The sequence below is a fragment of the Nerophis lumbriciformis genome, linkage group LG39 (assembly GCF_033978685.3).
Source record: "Nerophis lumbriciformis linkage group LG39, RoL_Nlum_v2.1, whole genome shotgun sequence".
Lineage (NCBI taxonomy): Eukaryota > Metazoa > Chordata > Actinopteri > Syngnathiformes > Syngnathidae > Nerophis > Nerophis lumbriciformis.
In genome coordinates this window covers 16,526,004-16,547,218 of record NC_084586.2, presented here as the reverse complement: position 1 = coordinate 16,547,218, position 21,215 = coordinate 16,526,004, and the positions used below count along the sequence as shown (strand labels likewise).

The window sequence follows — 21,215 nt, the reverse complement described above, 5'->3', positions numbered from 1 at the left end:
CACAGAATTGAATGCCAATTATTTTCCATTTTAATAGTATTACATGTATATTTTTTCAGATGGAAAAAAAAAATACAATATTTAATTAAATGTGTTTTGCTAAAAATGTAATACATAAAAATATACGGCCAAATTAAGAACTTCAAGTTTTTCCCTGTAAACCTAAAAATCTATATAATTATTACACAAATTGTATGCCAATTATATTGCATTTAGCTTGTGCCTCTTCTATTTTTCCAACAAAAATAAATAAATTTAGAATGTATTTAAAAAATAAATGAAACGTATATTTTAATTCACTACTGCCTGTATATCTAGCAGATTTTTTGTTGCAGCAATATTGGACAATGTCACTAAAAGTAGTGCACATTATTTATTATTTTATTCAAATTGCACTCCTCACTTGCTTGTGTGCAGCCTCTGACACTGTTCCAGCGCTCCCTGACCACCATGCAGATTCAGATCCAAGGTCTGCTGCAGTTCGCCGTGCCGCTCTTCCCTACAGCCGAGGTAAAGTATCATGTGATGAAGACCGCCGTGTGGCGTGACTGACTGGAGGTTGTCCTCCCCAGCGAGACCTGCGGGGCATCCAGCACCTCCTCAACACGTCCGAGGCCAGCCTGCACCAGCTGACCGCCCTGCTGGACTGCAGGAGTCTCAACAAGGTGGGACACAGCAGAACCAGCAGCAGGAAGGAAGAGCATGCAAGTCTTTGTTGTGTGCAGGACTACTTGGACGCCATGGTGGGCGTGTGTTACGACGGCGTGGAGGGCGTGCTCTACTTGTGCCTCTTCTCCGTGTTGGCGGCGTGTGCCTTCACCATCATGCTGTGTGCCGTCCCTAAAGCCTGGCGACACATCGCTGCCAGGTCAGTTTGGTCCATCAGGGAGGAAGAAGCACATTGGACAAAAGTATGACAACGTCCACGTTTGACCTTCTTTTACTTTCATTTCATATATTTATTTTGAACTTTTATTTACTTTCTATTTACCTTCTTTTACTTTCATTTGATTATTTATTTTTAACTTTTATTTGCTTTCTATTTACATTCTATTTAACTTCTTTTACTTTCTATTTACCTTCTTTTACTTTATATTTCCTTTTTTCAACCTTCTTTTACTTTATATTTACTTTTTTCAACCTTCTTTTACTTTATATTTACTTTTTTATGTATTTATTTTGAATTTGTATTTACTTTTTATTTACCTTCTTTTACTTTCATTTGATTATTTTAAACGTTTATTTACTTTCAATTTACCTTATTTTACTTTCATTTGATTATTTATTTTAACCTTTTTTTATTTTCTATTTACCTTCTTTTACTTTCATTTGATTATTTGTTTTTAACTTTTATTTACTTTCTATTTACCTTATTTTACGTTCATTTGATTATGTATTTTAAACTTGCATTTACTTTCTATTTACATTCTTTTACTTTCTATTTACCTTCTTTTACTGTATATTTACTTTTTTTTACCTTAGTTTACTTTCTATTCACTTTTTGATCTTCTTTTACTTTCTGTTTACCTTCTTTTAATGTTATTTTATGTATTTATTTTAAACGTTTATTTACTTTCTATTTACCTTCTTTTACTTTCTATTTACCTTAGTTTACTTTATATTTACTTTTGTTTACCTTCTTTTACTTTCTATTGACATTTTTTAAATCTTCTTTTACTTTCTGTTTGCCTTCTTTAACTTTTATTTTATGTATTTATTTAAAACTTTTATTTACTTTTTGTTGACCTTCTATTTACCTTCTTTTACGTTCCATTTACGTTCTATTCACCTTATTTTACTTTCTATTTACTTTTTTAATCTTCTTCTACTTTTTTTTAACCTTCTTTTACTTTCTATTTACCTTCTTTTACTGTATATTTACTTTTTTTTACCTTAGTTTACTTTCTATTCACTTTTTGATCTTCTTTTACTTTCTGTTTACCTTCTTTTAATGTTATTTTATGTATTTATTTTAAACGTTTATTTACTTTCTATTTACCTTCTTTTACTTTCTATTTACCTTAGTTTACTTTATATTTACTTTTGTTTACCTTCTTTTACTTTCTATTGACATTTTTTAAATCTTCTTTTACTTTCTGTTTGCCTTCTTTAACTTTTATTTTATGTATTTATTTAAAACTTTTATTTACTTTTTGTTGACCTTCTATTTACCTTCTTTTACGTTCCATTTACGTTCTATTCACCTTATTTTACTTTCTATTTACTTTTTTAATCTTCTTCTACTTTTTTTTAACCTTCTTTTACTTTTTATTTACTTTTTTTCTTCTTTTACTTTCTGTTTACCTTCCATTTACCTTCTTTTACTTTCTATTCAACTAATATTTACATTATTTTACATTCTATTTACCTTCTTTTTTTTGTGTTTACTTTTTTTTACCTCCCTTTACTTTCTCTTTACCTTCCTTTTACCCTCTTTTACTTTTTATTGAACTTCTATTTACTCTTTTTTTCTTTGTTTTACATCCATTTAGATTGTTTTACCTTCTGTTTATTTTGTTTCACCTTTATTTACTTTGTATTTATTTTCAATTTACCACAATTTACTTTCTGTTTACTTCCTATTTACCGTATTTTTCGGACTATAAGTCGCAGTTTTTTTCATAGTGCGATTTATATATATTTTTTTCCTTCTTTATTATGCATTTTCGGCAGGTGGGACTTATACTCCGGTGCGACTTATACTCCGAAAAATACAGTACTTTCTTTTTACCTTGTTTTACCTTCTATGTATCTTCTTCTTTGTTTTTCTTTTTTTGTACGTGTATTATACTATATTCTTACCTGCTCCATGTTTTCTTCATTTAACTTCTATTTTCCTTCTTTTAAATTTGTTTTACTTTTCATTGACCTTCTACTGACCTTGTTTTACCTTCTATTTACGTAGTTTTTACCCTTTTCTTGCATTGTTTTACCTTCTTTTTAACTTATTTTGACCTGATTTTACCTTCTATTTACTTTTTTTTACCTTGTTTCACCTTAAATTTTCCTTCCAGTTACCTTGTTTTACCTTATTTTTACATTGTTTTATCCACTTGTACCTTCTATTGAACTTTGTTTTACCTTCCTTCTATCAAACTTTTTTTTTACGTTCTATTTACCTTCTACCGTAGGGTAGAATCTTTTAGTTTCACTTTCAAACATATTAGAGTTTGGGGCCGTTAGAAGGGTCTGCCGTTAGAGAACCAGAGGGGGCCAGACTATGAGGACTGGAGCCCAGGGAGACACTGACAAAAATGTGCGCCCTCAGGGAGCAGGACTACAACGACATGGACGACGAGGACCCCTTCAACCCCCGCCGGAACCGAATGAACTCCCAGAACCAGAACCAGACCCAGGCCAACATGCACAGCTTCTGCAGCTACAGCAGCAGCATGGGCAGCCAGAACAGCCTCCAGCCGCCGCCGCCGCCCCCGCCCCTCTCCAACCCCCCCATGGGCGACTACATGTGAGGAGACACTGACGGGGGCACGGGAAATGGGGCGGACCTATGTGACCCTCTCCTTGTGTTCTTTGGTCTTCCTCAGGAACCAGACCGCTCTGTTCGGGGGCAACCCTCGCTACGAGAACGTGCCTCTGATTGGACGAGGCTCGCCTCCGCCCTCGGTAGGTGTGACCCCCCCCCACCCCTAAACCTTTGACACAAATGAAACATAAAGAAACATGCCAGGCTTTATTTTAAGACGTGTGGCAAAGCCTGCCATCTGACAAGCGCGGTATACCACGGGGGCGGGCTCATTAAGCCAGGGGGCGGGATCATGTCCACCAGGGAGGAGATTTCATGACTAATTTGCATATTTGGGGACTTTAAATAAAAGAAAGCTAACAAAGCAGAATACCTTTATGTCATTTTTTTTTTTCTCCGTCAAGTCGTCGCTTGTTGCTAGGCAGATTATAAAGTGCCCTCATGGCCCCATACAACAATCGACTGCGTCTATGCTCTTTCTTCGGCCGCCCCTTTTACTTTCTATTTACTTTATTAATCTTCTTTTACTTTTTATTTGCTTTCTTTTACTTTTTTTTTTTTTTTTTCAATCTTTTACTTTTTATTTCCTTTTTTTATCTTTTCTACTTTCTGTTTACCTTCTTTTTCTTTCTACTTGCTTTTTTTACCTCCCTTTACTTTCTGTTTGTCTTCCTTTGACTTTCTTTTACTTTCTATTGAACTTCTATTTACACTTTTTTTCCTTGTTTTACATCCATTTATATTGTTTTACCTTCTGTTTATTTTGTTTTACCTTTATTTACTTTCTTTTTTTTATCTACTTCTTCCTCATGGCTCCATACAACAATCTACTGCGTTTATTACTCTTTCTTCGGGCCGCCGCCCCACACTATTTACCTTATTTTACTTACAATTGACCTTCTTTTACTTTCTATTTACTTTTTTAATCTTCTTTTACTTTCTATTTACCTTCTATTACTTTCTATTCAACTAATATTTAACTTATTTTTCTTTCTATTTTTTTTTTTACCTCCCTTTACTTTCTGTTTACCTTCCTTTCACCTTCTTTTACTTTTAATTGACTTCTATTTACTCTTTTTTTCCCCTTGTTTTACATCCATTTATATTGTTTTACCTTTATTTACTTTCTTTTTTATTTACTTCCTCATTGCCCCGTACAACAATCTACTGTGTTTATGCTCTTTCTTCGGCCGCCGCCCCGCACTATTTACCTTATTTTACTTTCAATTGACCTTGTTTTACTTTCTATTTACTTTTTTAATCTTCTTTTACTTTCTGTTTACCTTCAATTTACCTTCTTTTACTTTCTATTCAACTAATATTTAACTAATTTTACTTTCTATTCACTTTCATTTTTTTCTTTTTTTTTTTTTACCTCCCTTTACTTTCTGTTTACCTTCCTTTCACCTTCTTTTACTTTTATTACTTCTATTTACTCTTGTTTTCCTTGTTTTACATCCATTTATATTGTTTTACATTCTGTTTATTTTGTTTGACCTTTATTTACTTTATTTTTTATTTACTTCCTCATGGCCCCATACAACAAACTACTGCGTCTATGCCCTTTCTTCGGCCGCCGCCCCACACTTACCTTATTTTAAATTCAATTTACCTTCTTTTACTTTCTATTTACTTTTTTAATTTTCTTTTACTTTTTATTTACTTTCTTTTACTTTTTATTTACTTTTTTTTAATCGTCTTTTACTTTCTGTTTACCTTCTTTTACTATTTATTTAGTTTTTTTATCTTATTTACTCTCTGTTTACCTTCCATTCACCTTCTTTTACTTTCTATTCAACTAATATTTGACTTCTTTTACTTTCTAATCACCTTCTTTTTCTTTCTATTTTTTTTTACCTCCCTTTACTTTCTGTTTACCTTCCTTTCACCTTCTTTTACTTTTTAATTAACTTCTATTTACTCTTTTTCTTTCCTTGTTTTACATCCATTTTTATTTTGTTTGACCTTTATTTACTTTCTTTATTATCCACTTCCTCATGGCCCCATACAACAAACTATTGTGTTTATGCTCTTTCTTCGGCCGCCGCCCCACACAAAACTTGGTTTTGTATTATTTTTTTTTACTAGAGCGCCACTTAGGACAGCGGTGCTTTCTATTTACTTCTTTTTTTTTAATCTTCTTTCACTTTTTGTTTACCTTCTTTCACTTTTATTAAATGTATTTATTTTAAACTTTTATGTACTTTTACTTTTTATGTACCTCCTATTTACCTTATTTTACTTTCAATGTATCTTCTTTTACTTTCTATTAAATGTTTGAAATCTTATTTTACTTTCTACTGACCTTATTTTACTTTTTATTTACTTTTTATCTTTTACTTTCTGTTTACCTTCAATTCACTTTATTGTACTTTCCATTTACCTTCTATTAACCTTATTTTACTTTCAATTGACCTTCTTTTACTTTATATTTACTTTTTTTAATCTTTTTTTACTTTTTATTTACTTTGTATCTCCTTTTATTTTCTGTTTACCTTCAATTTACCTTATTTTACTTTAAATGTACTTTTTTAACCTTCTTTTAAAGTTAAAAAAGTTAAAGTACCAATGATTGTCACACACACACTAGGTGTGGCGAAATTATTCTCTGCATTTGACCCATCACCCTTGATCACCCCCTGGGGGGTGAGGGGAGCAGTGGGCAGCAGCGGTGGCCGCGCCCGGGAATCATTTTTGGTGATTTAACCCCCAATTTCAACCCTTGATACTGAGTGCCAAGCAGGGAGGTAATGGGTCCCATTTTTATAGTCTTTGGTATGACTCGGCCGGGGTTTGAACCCACAACCTACCGATCTCAGGGCGGACACTCTAACCACTAGGCCACTGAGTAGGTTTTACTTTCTATTTATCTTCTTTTACTTTCTATTCAACTAATATTTACCTTCTTTTACTTTCTATTTACCTTTTTTTTCTTCCCATTAACATTTTTTTACCTTCCTTTGCTTTCTGTTTACCTTCCTTTTACCTTCTTTTATTTTTTATTTAACTTCTATTTACTCTTCTTTTCCTTGTTTTACATCCATTTATATTGTTTTACCTTCTGTTTATTTTGTTTTACCTTTATTTACTTTCTATTTACTTTCAATTTACTTTCTGTTTACTTACTTTACTTTCTGTTTACTTACTTTACTTTTACCTTGTTTTACCTTCTATTGATCTTCTTTGTTTTTCTTCTTTTTTTTTACGTTTATTATACTATATTCTTACCTTCTACATGTTATCTTCATCTACTTTCTATTTTCCTTCTTTTTAATTTGTTTTACTTTTAATTGACCTTCAATTGACCTTGTTTCACCTTGTTTTACCTTCTATTTACGTAGTTTTTACCCTATTCTTGCATTGTTTTACCTTCTTTTTAACTTTTTTTTTTTTACCTTGTTTTACCTTCCTTTTACAATCTCTTTACCTTGTTTTTACCTTATTTTTGCATTGTTTTACCTTCTTTTTAACTTAATTTGACCTGATTTTACCTTTTATTTGCTTTTTGCGGTCCAGACACTGCTATGTAATATTTCCAAACCTCCCAACCAATCACTTTTTTAAGCGACCTTTTAAAGAGCTCATTTGTCCGCGTGCTGTTGGAGCAACCCGAGGAGAAGTAACGCTGTAAATATTTCATCATGGCTTGAACAACGTTTAGCGAAACCCTCGCCACTTTTTCATGTTGTTGTATTTGAGCCAAGAAAGCGGGCAGAGGGGACAAAAATAGCAACGCCCGGTTACATTTTTAATTTGGGCAATGTTTAATTCATTTCTTCCTGCCGTGACTAAAACTGTACAAATCCATGCTTGTTGCTTTTTTTGCCTAACTTTTATTTCCTTCTCATTTATTTATTGTTTGTCTTCTTTTGCTTGTCTGTTTGTCATTTCTATCTCTCTGCTTTCATTTCAATCGACTTTTGGAGATATACTCTCAGCAGTATAGAGGCAGAGTAAGTCTTTTTTTGTTGTTTTTTTTAATTTACTAAACACTCTTCCCATCCCTCGCTTTTCCTCTAACACCTTGCTTTTTTTTCTGCATGGCCACCAGAGGGCGCTGTGGTTTGTGGTTGTTAGCAGTAGAGTCTGTGCTTGTTGTTATCAGATGAAGTCCGGTTTAGTTTTTGCCTCGTCCCTCAGTGAAGAACCACCTAATAAGTCTGGAACGGAAAGAGATGATACAGTATTAGCTGCTCACGACTGCCACCTGGTGGTTGTTTTGAGTACTTCTTAACGCTTCGGTCGCACGCAGAATTCTCACAGGAACGAGGCAAAAATACAACCTTACCTACTGTACATGCGTTTATAAATAGGGGTGTGCCGATACTTCTGATACTTAAGCATTAACTGATACCGACGTCGATCCAGTATGATATCAGCATGTGTATTTTGTAGTGTGGAATGTTATATCAAGTGATACGACACTAACCTATTCGTTATTAACCGTCTGGAATGGACTTATGCTGTCTTTTAAGTTGAAGCGGAAGTTTTCGGCGACGTAAATTGAATGGTGCGGACACGTTTGTTACTGGGTACTTTCCTAAAATGCAACTATAAACATTTGATACTTGTTTATATTGACAAATGTGCTGTTATGGACGGCAATATTGTCACGTTATTATTGCGTATGTCTAGCTTGTGTGCTATTGTGTGCTTAGCTGTTGTGTAGCAGCTAGCTCCTTCGAATAAAGTAAATGACTTGACTAAGAAAGAAGAAAAGACCAACCTTGTGTGCTAATTGGAGGACGGTTAGATGTTGACTAGTTTTACGACCTTTGTCAGTGTTCTTTTTGCTGATACTAGATCGGGACGCCCCTGCTTATAAGATGAAGTGTCAACATGTATTTGCCTGATTTTATAGTTTAATTAACTTGAAAATCCTAATTGACCTACTGTACATGTGTTTATAAATAGGGGTGTGCTGATACTTTCACTTCTGATACTTAAGCATTAACTGATACCGATGTCGATCCGGTATGATATCAGCATGTGTATTTTGTAGTGTGGAATGTTATATCAAGTAATACGACACTAACCTATTCGTTATTAACCGTCTGGAATGGACTTATGCTGTCTTTTAAGTTGAAGCGGAAGTTTTGGGCGACGTAAATTGAATGGTGCGGACACGTTTGTTACTGGGTACTTTCCTAAAATGCAACTATAAACATTTGATACTTGTTTATATTGACAAATGTGCTGTTATGGACAGCAATATTGTCACGTTATTATTACGTATGTCTAGCTTGTGTGCTATTGTGTGCTTAGCTGTTGTGTAGCAGCTAGCTCCTTCGAATAAAGTAAATGACTTGACTAAGATAGAAGAAAAGACCAACCTTGTGTGCTAATTGGAGGACGGTTAGATGTTGACTAGTTTTACGACCTTTGTCAGTGTTCTTTTTGCTGATACTGGATCGGGACGCCCCTGCTTATAAGATGAAGTGTCAACATGTATTTGTGTACTTTTATAGTTTAATTAACTTGGAAATCCTAATTGACCTACTGTACATGTGTTTATAAATAGGGGTGTGCCGATACTCTCACTTCTGATACTTAAGCATTAACTGATACCGACGTCGATCCAGTATGATATCAGCATGTGTATTTTGTAGTGTGGAATGTTATATCAAGTGATACGACACTAACCTATTCGTTATTAACCGTCTGGAATGGACTTATGCTGTCTTTTAAGTTGAAGCGGAAGTTTTGGGCGATGTAAATTGAATGGTGCGGACACGTTTGTTACTGGGTACTTTCCTAAAATGCAACTATAAACATTTGATACTTGTTTATATTGACAAATGTGCTGTTATGGACGGCAATATTGTCACGTTATTATTACGTATGTCTAGCTTGTGTGCTATTGTGTGCTTAGCTGTTGTGTAGCAGCTAGCTCCTTCGAATAAAGTAAATGACTTGACTAAGATAGAAGAAAAGACCAACCTTGTGTGCTAATTGGAGGACAGTTAGATGTTGACTAGTTTTACGACCTTTGTCAGTGTTCTTTTTGCTGATACTGGATCGGGACGCCCCTGCTTATAAGATGAAGTGTCAACATGTATTTGTGTACTTTTATAGTTTAATTAACTTGAAAATCGTAATTGACCTACTGTACATGTGCTTATAAATAGGGGTGTGCCGATACTCTCACTTCTGATACTTAAGCAATAACTGATACCGATGTCGATCCGGTATGATATCAGCATGTGTATTTTGTAGTGTGGAAGGTTATATCAAGTGATACGACACTAACCTATTCGTTATTAACCGTCTGGAATGGACTTATGCTGTCTTTAAGTTGAAGCGGAAGTTTTGGGCGATGTAAATTGAATGGTGCGGACACGTTTGTTACTGGGTACTTTCCTAAAATGCAACTATAAACATTTGATACTTGTTTATATTGACAAATGTGCTGTTATGGGCGGCAATATTGTCACGTTATTATTACGTATGTCTAGCTTGTGTGCTATTGTGTGCTTAGCTGTTGTGTAGCAGCTAGCTCCTTCGAATAAAGTAAATGACTTGACTAAGATAGAACAAAAGACCAACCTTGTGTGCTAATTGGAGGACGGTTAGATGTTGACTAGTTTTACGACCTTTGTCAGTGTTCTTTTTGCTGATACTGGATCGGGACGCCCCTGCTTATAAGATGAAGTGTCAACATGTATTTGTGTACTTTTATAGTTTAATTAACTTGAAAATCGTAATTGACCTACTGTACATGTGCTTATAAATAGGGGTGTGCCGATACTCTCACTTCTGATACTTAAGCAATAACTGATACCGACGTCGATCCAGTATGATATCAGCATGTGTATTTTGTAGTGTGGAATGTTATATCAAGTGATACGACACTAACCTATTCGTTATTAACCGTCTGGAATGGACTTATGCTGTCTTTTAAGTTGAAGCGGAAGTTTTCGGCGACGTAAATTGAATGGTGCGGACACGTTTGTTACTGGGTACTTTCCTAAAATGCAACTATAAACATTTGATACTTGTTTATATTGACAAATGTGCTGTTATGGGCGGCAATATTGTCACGTTATTATTACGTATGTCTAGCTTGTGTGCTATTGTGTGCTTAGCTGTTGTGTAGCAGCTAGCTCCTTCGAATAAAGTAAATGACTTGACTAAGATAGAAGAAAAGACCAACCTTGTGTGCTAATTGGAGGACGGTTAGATGTTGACTAGTTTTACGACCTTTGTCAGTGTTCTTTTTGCTGATACTGGATCGGGACGCCCCTGCTTATAAGATGAAGTGTCAACATGTATTTGTGTACTTTTATAGTTTAATTAACTTGAAAATCGTAATTGACCTACTGTACATGTGCTTATAAATAGGGGTGTGCCGATACTCTCACTTCTGATACTTAAGCAATAACTGATACCGACGTCGATCCAGTATGATATCAGCATGTGTATTTTGTAGTGTGGAATGTTATATCAAGTGATACGACACTAACCTATTCGTTATTAACCGTCTGGAATGGACTTATGCTGTCTTTTAAGTTGAAGCGGAAGTTTTCGGCGACGTAAATTGAATGGTGCGGACACGTTTGTTACTGGGTACTTTCCTAAAATTCAACTATAAACATTTGATACTTGTTTATATTGACAAATGTGCTGTTATGGGCGGCAATATTGTCACGTTATTATTGCGTATGTCTGGCTTGTGTGCTATTGTGTGCTTAGCTGTTGTGTAGCAGCTAGCTCCTTCGAATAAAGTAAATGGCTTGACTAAGATAGAACAAAAGACCAACCTTGTGTGCTAATTGGAGGACGGTTAGATGTTGACTAGTTTTACGACCTTTGTCAGTGTTCTTTTTGCTGATACTGGATCGGGACGCCCCTGCTTATAAGATGAAGTGTCAACATGTATTTGTGTACTTTTATAGTTTAATTAACTTGGAAATCCTAATTGACCTACTGTACATGTGTTTATAAATAGGGGTGTGCTGATACTTTCACTTCTGATACTTAAGCATTAACTGATACCGGCGTCGATCCGGTATGATATCAGCATGTGTATTTTGTAGTGTGAAATGTTATATCAAGTGATACGACACTAACCTATTCGTTATTAACCGTCTGGAATGGACTTATGCTGTCTTTTAAGTTGAAGCGGAAGTTTTGGGCGACGTAAATTGAATGGTGCGGACACCTTTGTTACTGGGTACTTTCCTAAAATGCAACTATAATCATTTGATACTTGTTTATATTGACAAATGTGCTGTTATGGACGGCAATATTGTCACGTTATTATTGCGTATGTCTAGCTTGTGTGCTATTGTGTGCTTAGCTGTTGTGTAGCAGCTAGCTCCTTCGAATAAAGTAAATGACTTGACTAAGATAGAAGAAAAGACCAACCTTGTGTGCTAATTGGAGGACGGTTAGATGTTGACTAGTTTTACGACCTTTGTCAGTGTTCTTTTTGCTGATACTGGATCGGGACGCCCCTGCTTATAAGATGAAGTGTCAACATGTATTTGTGTACTTGTATAGTTTAATTAACTTGAAAATCCTAATTGACCTACTGTACATGTGTTTATAAATAGGGGTGTGCCGACACTCTCACTTCTGATACTTAAGCATTAACTGATACCGACGTCGATCCGGTATGATATCAGCATGTGTATTTTGTAGTGTGGAATGTTATATCAAGTGATACGACACTAACCTATTCGTTATTAACCGTCTGGAATGGACTTATGCTGTCGTTTAAGTTGAAGCGGAAGTTTTGGGCGACGTAAATTGAATGGTGCGGACACGTTTGTTACTGGGTACTTTCCTAAAATGCAACTATAATCATTTGATACTTGTTTATATTGACAAATGTGCTGTTATGGGCGGCAATATTGTCACGTTATTATTACGTATGTCTGGCTTGTGTGCTATTGTGTGCTTAGCTGTTGTGTAGCAGCTAGCTCCTAGAATAAAGTAAATGACTTGACTAAGATAGAACAAAAGACCAACCTTGTGTGCTAATTGGAGGACGGTTAGATGTTGACTAGTTTTACGACCTTTGTCAGTGTTCTTTTTGCTGATACTGGATCGGGACGCCCCTGCTTATAAGATGAAGTGTCAACATGTATTTGTGTACTTTTATAGTTTAATTAACTTGGAAATCCTAATTGACCTACTGTACATGTGTTTATAAATAGGGGTGTGCCGACACTCTCACTTCTGATACTTAAGCATTAACTGATACCGGCGTCGATCCGGTATGATATCAGCATGTGTATTTTGTAGTGTGGAATGTTATATCAAGTGATACGACACTAACCTATTCGTTATTAACCGTCTGGAATGGACTTATGCTGTCTTTTAAGTTGAAGCGGAAGTTTTGGGCGACGTAAATTGAATGGTGCGGACACGTTTGTTACTGGGTACTTTCCTAAAATGCAACTATAAACATTTGATACTTGTTTATATTGACAAATGTGCTGTTATGGGCGGCAATATTGTTACGTTATTATTACGTACGTCTGGCTTGTGTGCTATTGTGTGCTTAGCTGTTGTGTAGCAGCTAGCTCCTATGTTTACCTTTTGTAAATGACTTGACTAAGATAGAACAAAAGATCAACCTTGTGTGCTAATTGGAGGACGGTTAGATGTTGACTAGTTTTACGACCTTTATCAGCGTTTTTTTTGTTGCTGATATCGGATACTGGATCGGGACGCCCCTGCTTATAAGATGATTTTATAGTTTAATTAACATAAAAATCGTAATTGACCTACTGTACATGTGTTTATAAATAGGGGTGTGCCGACACTCTCACTTCTGATACTTAAGCATTAACTGATACCGGCGTCGATCCGGTAAGATATCAGCATGTGTATTTTGTAGTGTGAAATGTTATATCAAGTGATACGACACTAACCTATTCGTTATTAACCGTCTGGAATGGACTTATGCTGTCTTTTAAGTTGAAGCGGAAGTTTTGGGCGACGTAAATTGAATGGTGCGGACACGTTTGTTACTGGGTACTTTCCTAAAATGCAAATATAAACATTTGATACTTGTTTATATTGACAAATGTGCTGTTATGGACGGCAATATTGTCACGTTATTATTGCGTATGTCTGGCTTGTGTGCTATTGTGTGCTTAGCTGTTGTGTAGCAGCTAGCTCCTAGAATAAAGTAAATGACTAAGATAGAACAAAAGACCAACCTTGTGTGCTAATTGGAGGACGGTTAGATGTAGACTAGTTTTACGACCTTTATCAGCGTTTTTTTGTTGCTGATATCAGATACTGGATCGGGACGCCCCTGCTTATAAGATGAAGTGTCAACATGTATTTGCCTGATTTTATAGTTTAATTAACTTGAAAATCGTAATTGACCCACTGTACATGTGTTTATAAATAGGGGTGTGCCGATACTTCTGATACTTAAGCATTAACTGATACCGATGTCGATTCGGTATGATATCAGCATGTGTATTTTGTAGTGTGGAATGTTATATCAAGTGATACGACACTAACCTATTCGTTATTAACCGTCTGGAATGGACTTATGCTGTCTTTAAGTTGAAGTGGAAGTTTTTGGCGACGTAAATTGAATGGTGCGGACACGTTTGTTACTGGGTACTTTCCTAAAATGCAACTATAAACATTTGATACTTGTTTATATTGACAAATGTGCTGTTATGGGCGGCAATATTGTCACGTTATTATTGCGTATGTCTAGCTTGTGTGCTATTGTGTGCTTAGCTGTTGTGTAGCAGCTAGCTCCTTCGAATAAAGTAAATGACTTGACTAAGATAGAACAAAAGACCAACCTTGTGTGCTAATCGGAGGACGGTTAGATGTTGACTAGTTTTACGACCTTTGTCAGTGTTCTTTTTGCTGATACTGGATCGGGACGCCCCTGCTTATAAGATGAAGTGTCAACATGTATTTGTGTACTTTTATAGTTTAATTAACTTGGAAATCCTAATTGACCTACTGTACATGTGTTATAAATAGGGGTGTGCCGATACTTTCCCTTCTGATACTTAGGCATTAACTGATACCGACGTCGATTCGGTATGATATCAGCATGTGTATTTTGTAGTGTGGAATGTTATATCAAGTGATACAACACTAACCTATTTGTTATTAACCGTCTGGAATGGACTTATGCTGTCTTTTAAGTTGAAGCGGAAGTTTTGGGCGACGTAAATTGAATGGTGCGGACACGTTTGTTACTGGGTACTTTCCTAAAATGCACCTATAATCATTTGATACTTGTTTATATTGACAAATGTGCTGTTATGGGCGGCAATATTGTCACGTTATTATTGCGTACGTCTAGCTTGTGTGCTATTGTGTGCTTAGCTGTTGTGTAGCAGCTAGCTCCTAGAATAAAGTAAATGACTAAGATAGAAGAAAAGACCAACCTTGTGTGCTAACTGGAGGACGGTTAGATGTTGACTAGTTTTACGACCTTTGTCAGTGTTCTTTTTGCTGATACTGGATCGGGACGCCCCTGCTTATAAGATGAAGTGTCAACATGTATTTGCCTGATTTTATAGTTTGATTAACTTGAAAATCCTAATTGACCTACTGTACATGTGTTTATAAATAGGGGTGTGCCGACACTTTCACTTCTGATACTTAGGCATTAACTGATACCGACGTCGATCCGGTATGATATCAGCATGTGTATTTTGTAGTGTGGAATGTTATATCAAGTGATACGACACTAACCTATTCGTTATTAACCGTCTGGAATGGACTTATGCTGTCTTTTAAGTTGAAGCGGAAGTTTTGGGCGACGTAAATTGAATGGTGCGGACACGTTTGTTACTGGGTACTTTCCTAAAATGCAACTATAATCATTTGATACTTGTTTATATTGACAAATGTGCTGTTATGGACGGCAATATTGTCACGTTATTATTACGTATGTCTAGCTTGTGTGCTATTGTGTGCTTAGCTGTTGTGTAGCAGCTAGCTCCTAGAATAAAGTAAATGACTAAGATAGAACAAAAGACCAACCTTGTGTGCTAATTGGAGGACGGTTAGATGTTGACTAGTTTTACGACCTTTGTCAGTGTTCTTTTTGCTGATACTGGATCGGGACGCCCCTGCTTATAAGATGAAGTGTCAACATGTATTTGTGTACTTTTATAGTTTAATTAACTTGAAAATCGTAATTGACCTACTGTACATGTGCTTATAAATAGGGGTGTGCCGATACTCTCACTTCTGATACTTAAGCATTAACTGATACCGACGTCGATCCAGTATGATATCAGCATGTGTATTTTGTAGTGTGGAATGTTATATCAAGTGATACGACACTAACCTATTCGTTATTAACCGTCTGGAATGGACTTATGCTGTCTTTTAAGTTGAAGCGGAAGTTTTGGGCGACGTAAATTGAATGGTGCGGACACGTTTGTTACTGGGTACTTTCCTAAAATGCAACTATAAACATTTGATACTTGTTTATATTGACAAATGTGCTGTTATGGACGGCAATATTGTCACGTTATTATTGCGTACGTCTAGCTTGTGTGCTATTGTGTGCTTAGCTGTTGTGTAGCAGCTAGCTCCTTCGAATAAAGTAAATGACTTGACTAAGATAGAACAAAAGACCAACCTTGTGTGCTAATTGGAGGACGGTTAGATGTTGACTAGTTTTACGACCTTTGTCAGTGTTCTTTTTGCTGATACTGGATCGGGACGCCCCTGCTTATAAGATGAAGTGTCAACATGTATTTGCCTGATTTTATAGTTTAATTAACTTGAAAATCGTAATTGACCTACTGTACATGTGTTTATAAATAGGGGTGTGCCGATACTTCTGATACTTAAGCATTAACTGATACCGACGTCGATCCGGTATGATATCAGCATGTGTATTTTGTAGTGTGGAATGTTATATCAAGTGATACGACACTAACCTATTCGTTATTAACCGTCTGGAATGGACTTATGCTGTCTTTTAAGTTGAAGCGGAAGTTTTGGGCGACGTAAATTGAATGGTGGGGACACATTTGTTACTGGGTACTTTCCTAAAATGCAACTATAATCATTTGATACTTGTTTATATTGACAAATGTGCTGTTATGGGCGGCAATATTGTCACGTTATTATTGCGTATGTCTAGCTTGTGTGCTATTGTGTGCTTAGCTGTTGTGTAGCAGCTAGCTCCTAGAATAAAGTAAATGACTAAGATAGAACAAAAGACCAACCTTGTGTGCTAATTGGAGGACGGTTAGATGTTGACTAGTTTTACGACCTTTGTCAGTGTTCTTTTTGCTGATACTGGATCGGGACGCCCCTGCTTATAAGATGAAGTGTCAACATGTATTTGTGTACTTTTATAGTTTAATTAACTTGAAAATCGTAATTGACCTACTGTACATGTGCTTATAAATAGGGGTGTGCCGATACTCTCACTTCTGATACTTAAGCATTAACTGATACCGACGTCGATCCAGTATGATATCAGCATGTGTATTTTGTAGTGTGGAATGTTATATCAAGTGATACGACACTAACCTATTCGTTATTAACCGTCTGGAATGGACTTATGCTGTCTTTTAAGTTGAAGCGGAAGTTTTGGGCGACGTAAATTGAATGGTGCGGACACGTTTGTTACTGGGTACTTTCCTAAAATGCAACTATAAACATTTGATACTTGTTTATATTGACAAATGTGCTGTTATGGACGGCAATATTGTCACGTTATTATTGCGTACGTCTAGCTTGTGTGCTATTGTGTGCTTAGCTGTTGTGTAGCAGCTAGCTCCTTCGAATAAAGTAAATGACTTGACTAAGATAGAACAAAAGACCAACCTTGTGTGCTAATTGGAGGACGGTTAGATGTTGACTAGTTTTACGACCTTTGTCAGTGTTCTTTTTGCTGATACTGGATCGGGACGCCCCTGCTTATAAGATGAAGTGTCAACATGTATTTGCCTGATTTTATAGTTTAATTAACTTGAAAATCGTAATTGACCTACTGTACATGTGTTTATAAATAGGGGTGTGCCGATACTTCTGATACTTAAGCATTAACTGATACCGACGTCGATCCGGTATGATATCAGCATGTGTATTTTGTAGTGTGGAATGTTATATCAAGTGATACGACACTAACCTATTCGTTATTAACCGTCTGGAATGGACTTATGCTGTCTTTTAAGTTGAAGCGGAAGTTTTGGGCGACGTAAATTGAATGGTGGGGACACATTTGTTACTGGGTACTTTCCTAAAATGCAACTATAATCATTTGATACTTGTTTATATTGACAAATGTGCTGTTATGGGCGGCAATATTGTCACGTTATTATTGCGTATGTCTGGCTTGTGTGCTATTGTGTGCTTAGCTGTTGTGTAGCAGCTAGCTCCTTCGAATAAAGTAAATGGCTTGACTAAGATAGAACAAAAGACCAACCTTGTGTGCTAATTGGAGGACGGTTAGATGTTGACTAGTTTTACGACCTTTGTCAGTGTTCTTTTTGCTGATACTGGATCGGGACGCCCCTGCTTATAAGATGAAGTGTCAACATGTATTTGTGTACTTTTATAGTTTAATTAACTTGAAAATCGTAATTGACCTACTGTACATGTGCTTATAAATAGGGGTGTGCCGATACTCTCACTTCTGATACTTAAGCATTAACTGATACCGGCGTCGATCCGGTATGATATCAGCATGTGTATTTTGTAGTGTGGAATGTTATATCAAGTGATACGACACTAACCTATTCGTTATTAACCGTCTGGAATGGACTTATGCTGTCTTTTAAGTTGAAGCGGAAGTTTTGGGCGACGTAAATTGAATGGTGCGGACACGTTTGTTACTGGGTACTTTCCTAAAATGCAACTATAAACATTTGATACTTGTTTATATTGACAAATGTGCTGTTATGGACGGCAATATTGTCACGTTATTATTGCGTATGTCTGGCTTGTGTGCTATTGTGTGCTTAGCTGTTGTGTAGCAGCTAGCTCCTTCGAATAAAGTAAATGACTTGACTAAGATAGAACAAAAGACCAACCTTGTGTGCTAATTGGAGGACGGTTAGATGTTGACTAGTTTTACGACCTTTGTCAGTGTTCTTTTTGCTGATACTGGATCGGGACGCCCCTGCTTATAAGATGAAGTGTCAACATGTATTTGTGTACTTTTATAGTTTAATTAACTTGGAAATCCTAATTGACCTACTGTACATGTGTTTATAAATAGGGGTGTGCCGACACTCTCACTTCTGATACTTAAGCATTAACTGATACCGGCGTCGATCCGGTATGATATCAGCATGTGTATTTTGTAGTGTGGAATGTTATATCAAGTGATACGACACTAACCTATTCGTTATTAACCGTCTGGAATGGACTTATGCTGTCTTTTAAGTTGAAGCGGAAGTTTTGGGCGACGTAAATTGAATGGTGCGGACACGTTTGTTACTGGGTACTTTCCTAAAATGCAACTATAAACATTTGATACTTGTTTATTTTGACAAATGTGCTGTTATGGACGGCAATATTGTCACGTTATTATTGCGTATGTCTGGCTTGTGTGCTATTGTGTGCTTAGCTGTTGTGTAGCAGCTAGCTCCTAGAATAAAGTAAATGACTAAGATAGAACAAAAGACCAACCTTGTGTGCTAATTGGAGGACGGTTAGATGTTGACTAGTTTTACGACCTTTATCAGCGTTTTTTTGTTGCTGATATCAGATACTGGATCGGGACGCCCCTGCTTATAAGATGAAGTGTCAACATGTATTTGCCTGATTTTATAGTTTAATTAACATAACAATCGTAATTGACCTACTGTACATGTGTTTATAAATAGGGGTGTGCCGATACTTCTGATACTTAAGCATTAACTGATACCGACGTCGATTCGGTATGATATCAGCATGTGTATTTTGTAGTGTGGAATGTTATATCAAGTGATACAACACTAACCTATTCGTTATTAACCGTCTGGAATGGACTTATGCTGTCTTTTAAGTTGAAGCGGAAGTTTTTGGCGACGTAAATTGAATGGTGCGGACACGTTTGTTACTGGGTACTTTCCTAAAATGCAACTATAATCATTTGATACTCGTTTATATTGACAAATGTGCTGTTCTGGACGGCAATGTTGTTGCGTTATTATTACGTACGTCTGGCTTGTGTGCTATTGTGTGCTTAGCTGTTGTGTAGCAGCTAGCTCCTATGTTTACCTTTTGTAAATGACTTGACAAAGATAGAAGAAAAGACCAACCTTGTGTGCTGACTGGAGGACGGTTAGATGTTGACTAGTTTTACGACCTTTATCAGCGTTTTTTTTGTTGCTGATATGGGATACTGGATCGGGACGCCCCTGCTTATAAGATGAAGTGTCAACATGTATTTGTGTACTTCTATAGTTTAATTAGCTTGAAAATCCTAATTTAACTTTATTCCTGTGATGACATCTCACCTGTACCATGTTCTTCTGGCAGTACTCCCCCAGCATGAGGGCCACCTACCTGTCCATGACCGAGGAGCAAAGTCGGCACTTTGGGAACGACTTTCAAGCATAGACTTTCTTTTTTGTGTGTGTGTGTGTGTGTGTAGTGTTTTTTTTGTTTTTTTTTTCTTCAGGGATGTTGTCGGGCAAGCGCGACACAGCTCGTGATTGGATGCACATTGATCACATGACCACCTGGAGGTTAAAAAGTCAGGTAAGGTAAGGCAGGTTTATGTCCTGGAAGCCACTTTTCTCCTCTACGGGAGTCCAGAGGGTTGGAAAAAAAAAAAAAAAAAAAAAGTGATTATTATTCAAAAGCGAACATGAAAGCAAAAAAATTATATATTTTTTGCACTTTGTGAACATTCTGTCCATTTTTTGACTGCTTATGTGAGCATGAATAGTTTATTTCCCGTGACACTGTGCTGTAATTTATTTGTATTTTTCAAAAGTCCACTGAGACTTAACCGGCGTAAATAATTTGTACAGTAACTGCTCAAGTCCTATTTTTTTATATATATATGTTTGTTTGAATTGTGTCCGACAACAACGTGCCATTTTGAATATATTTTCCTTCTTTTTTGTGGCTTTATTGTCATTTTTTTCCCCATGCCTCCAATGTCATTTTCTTTGCATATGGACTAATTCTAACTGAAAAGCTGTGCTGCTGAGATTCAGGTAACAACGTTATAGTTAGAATAATAATTATTATTAATAATAAATGCAGTTTTTGTCTGTTTGAGCATGTCACCATGTGTACAGGCACCGAGCGGGGTGCTTCATTCTGTGTGCGACCTTTTGGGTCCACTTGTGAGTGGAATAAATTAATTTTGAGTATTATCTTGTTATTCTTTTATTATATGATCAAGGGGTGTCAAACTTGTCTTCACATGGTTGCCATTAGAGGGCAGCTTGTAACAGTAAATAATTCATGAATTTGCCTATGAATTTAAATGTTTTACCTTTTTTTTCTAACGTAAAAAGTAAAAACATTTTATCTTTTTTACAGAAAAAAAAATTACTGTAAAATATTTGGTGGTTTTTTTATTTATAATTTTTTACAACATATTCTTACAGAAAAAAAACTTACTGTAAAATATTTGGTGTTTTTTTTATGTATTATTTTTTCCAACATATTTTTACAGAAAAAATAATTACTGTAAAATATATATATATATATTTTTTTCCAACATATTACATACAGTACCGCAGTTTACCTGCCATTAGAGGGCCGCTTGTAACAGTAAATAATTCATGAATTTGCCTATGAATTTAAATATTTTCCTTTT

The 21,215-nt window shown here is 35.9% G+C and overlaps 1 protein-coding gene across 5 annotated transcripts in view; it reads left to right on the top strand.

Moving 5' to 3' along the window:
• The window catches only part of ttyh2 (tweety family member 2), a 225,484-nt gene extending 204,721 nt beyond the window's left edge, over window positions 1–20,763 (top strand). For 2 of the 5 annotated variants that reach the window (XM_061931872.1, XM_061931871.1), the window contains exons 9-15: window positions 418–510; window positions 573–665; window positions 726–868; window positions 3,269–3,466; window positions 3,546–3,624; window positions 7,411–7,437; window positions 19,919–20,763. In XM_061931872.1, coding sequence (XP_061787856.1) covers window positions 418–510; window positions 573–665; window positions 726–868; window positions 3,269–3,466; window positions 3,546–3,624; window positions 7,411–7,437; window positions 19,919–19,999 — 714 coding nt within the window. In that variant the 3' untranslated portion in view covers window positions 20,000–20,763. The remainder of the gene's footprint in view (window positions 1–417; window positions 511–572; window positions 666–725; window positions 869–3,268; window positions 3,467–3,545; window positions 3,625–7,410; window positions 7,438–19,918) is intronic. The other 3 variants (XM_061931875.1, XM_061931874.1, XM_061931873.1) reach the window with 2 other exon arrangements.
• Window positions 20,764–21,215: the final 452 nt, after the last annotated feature.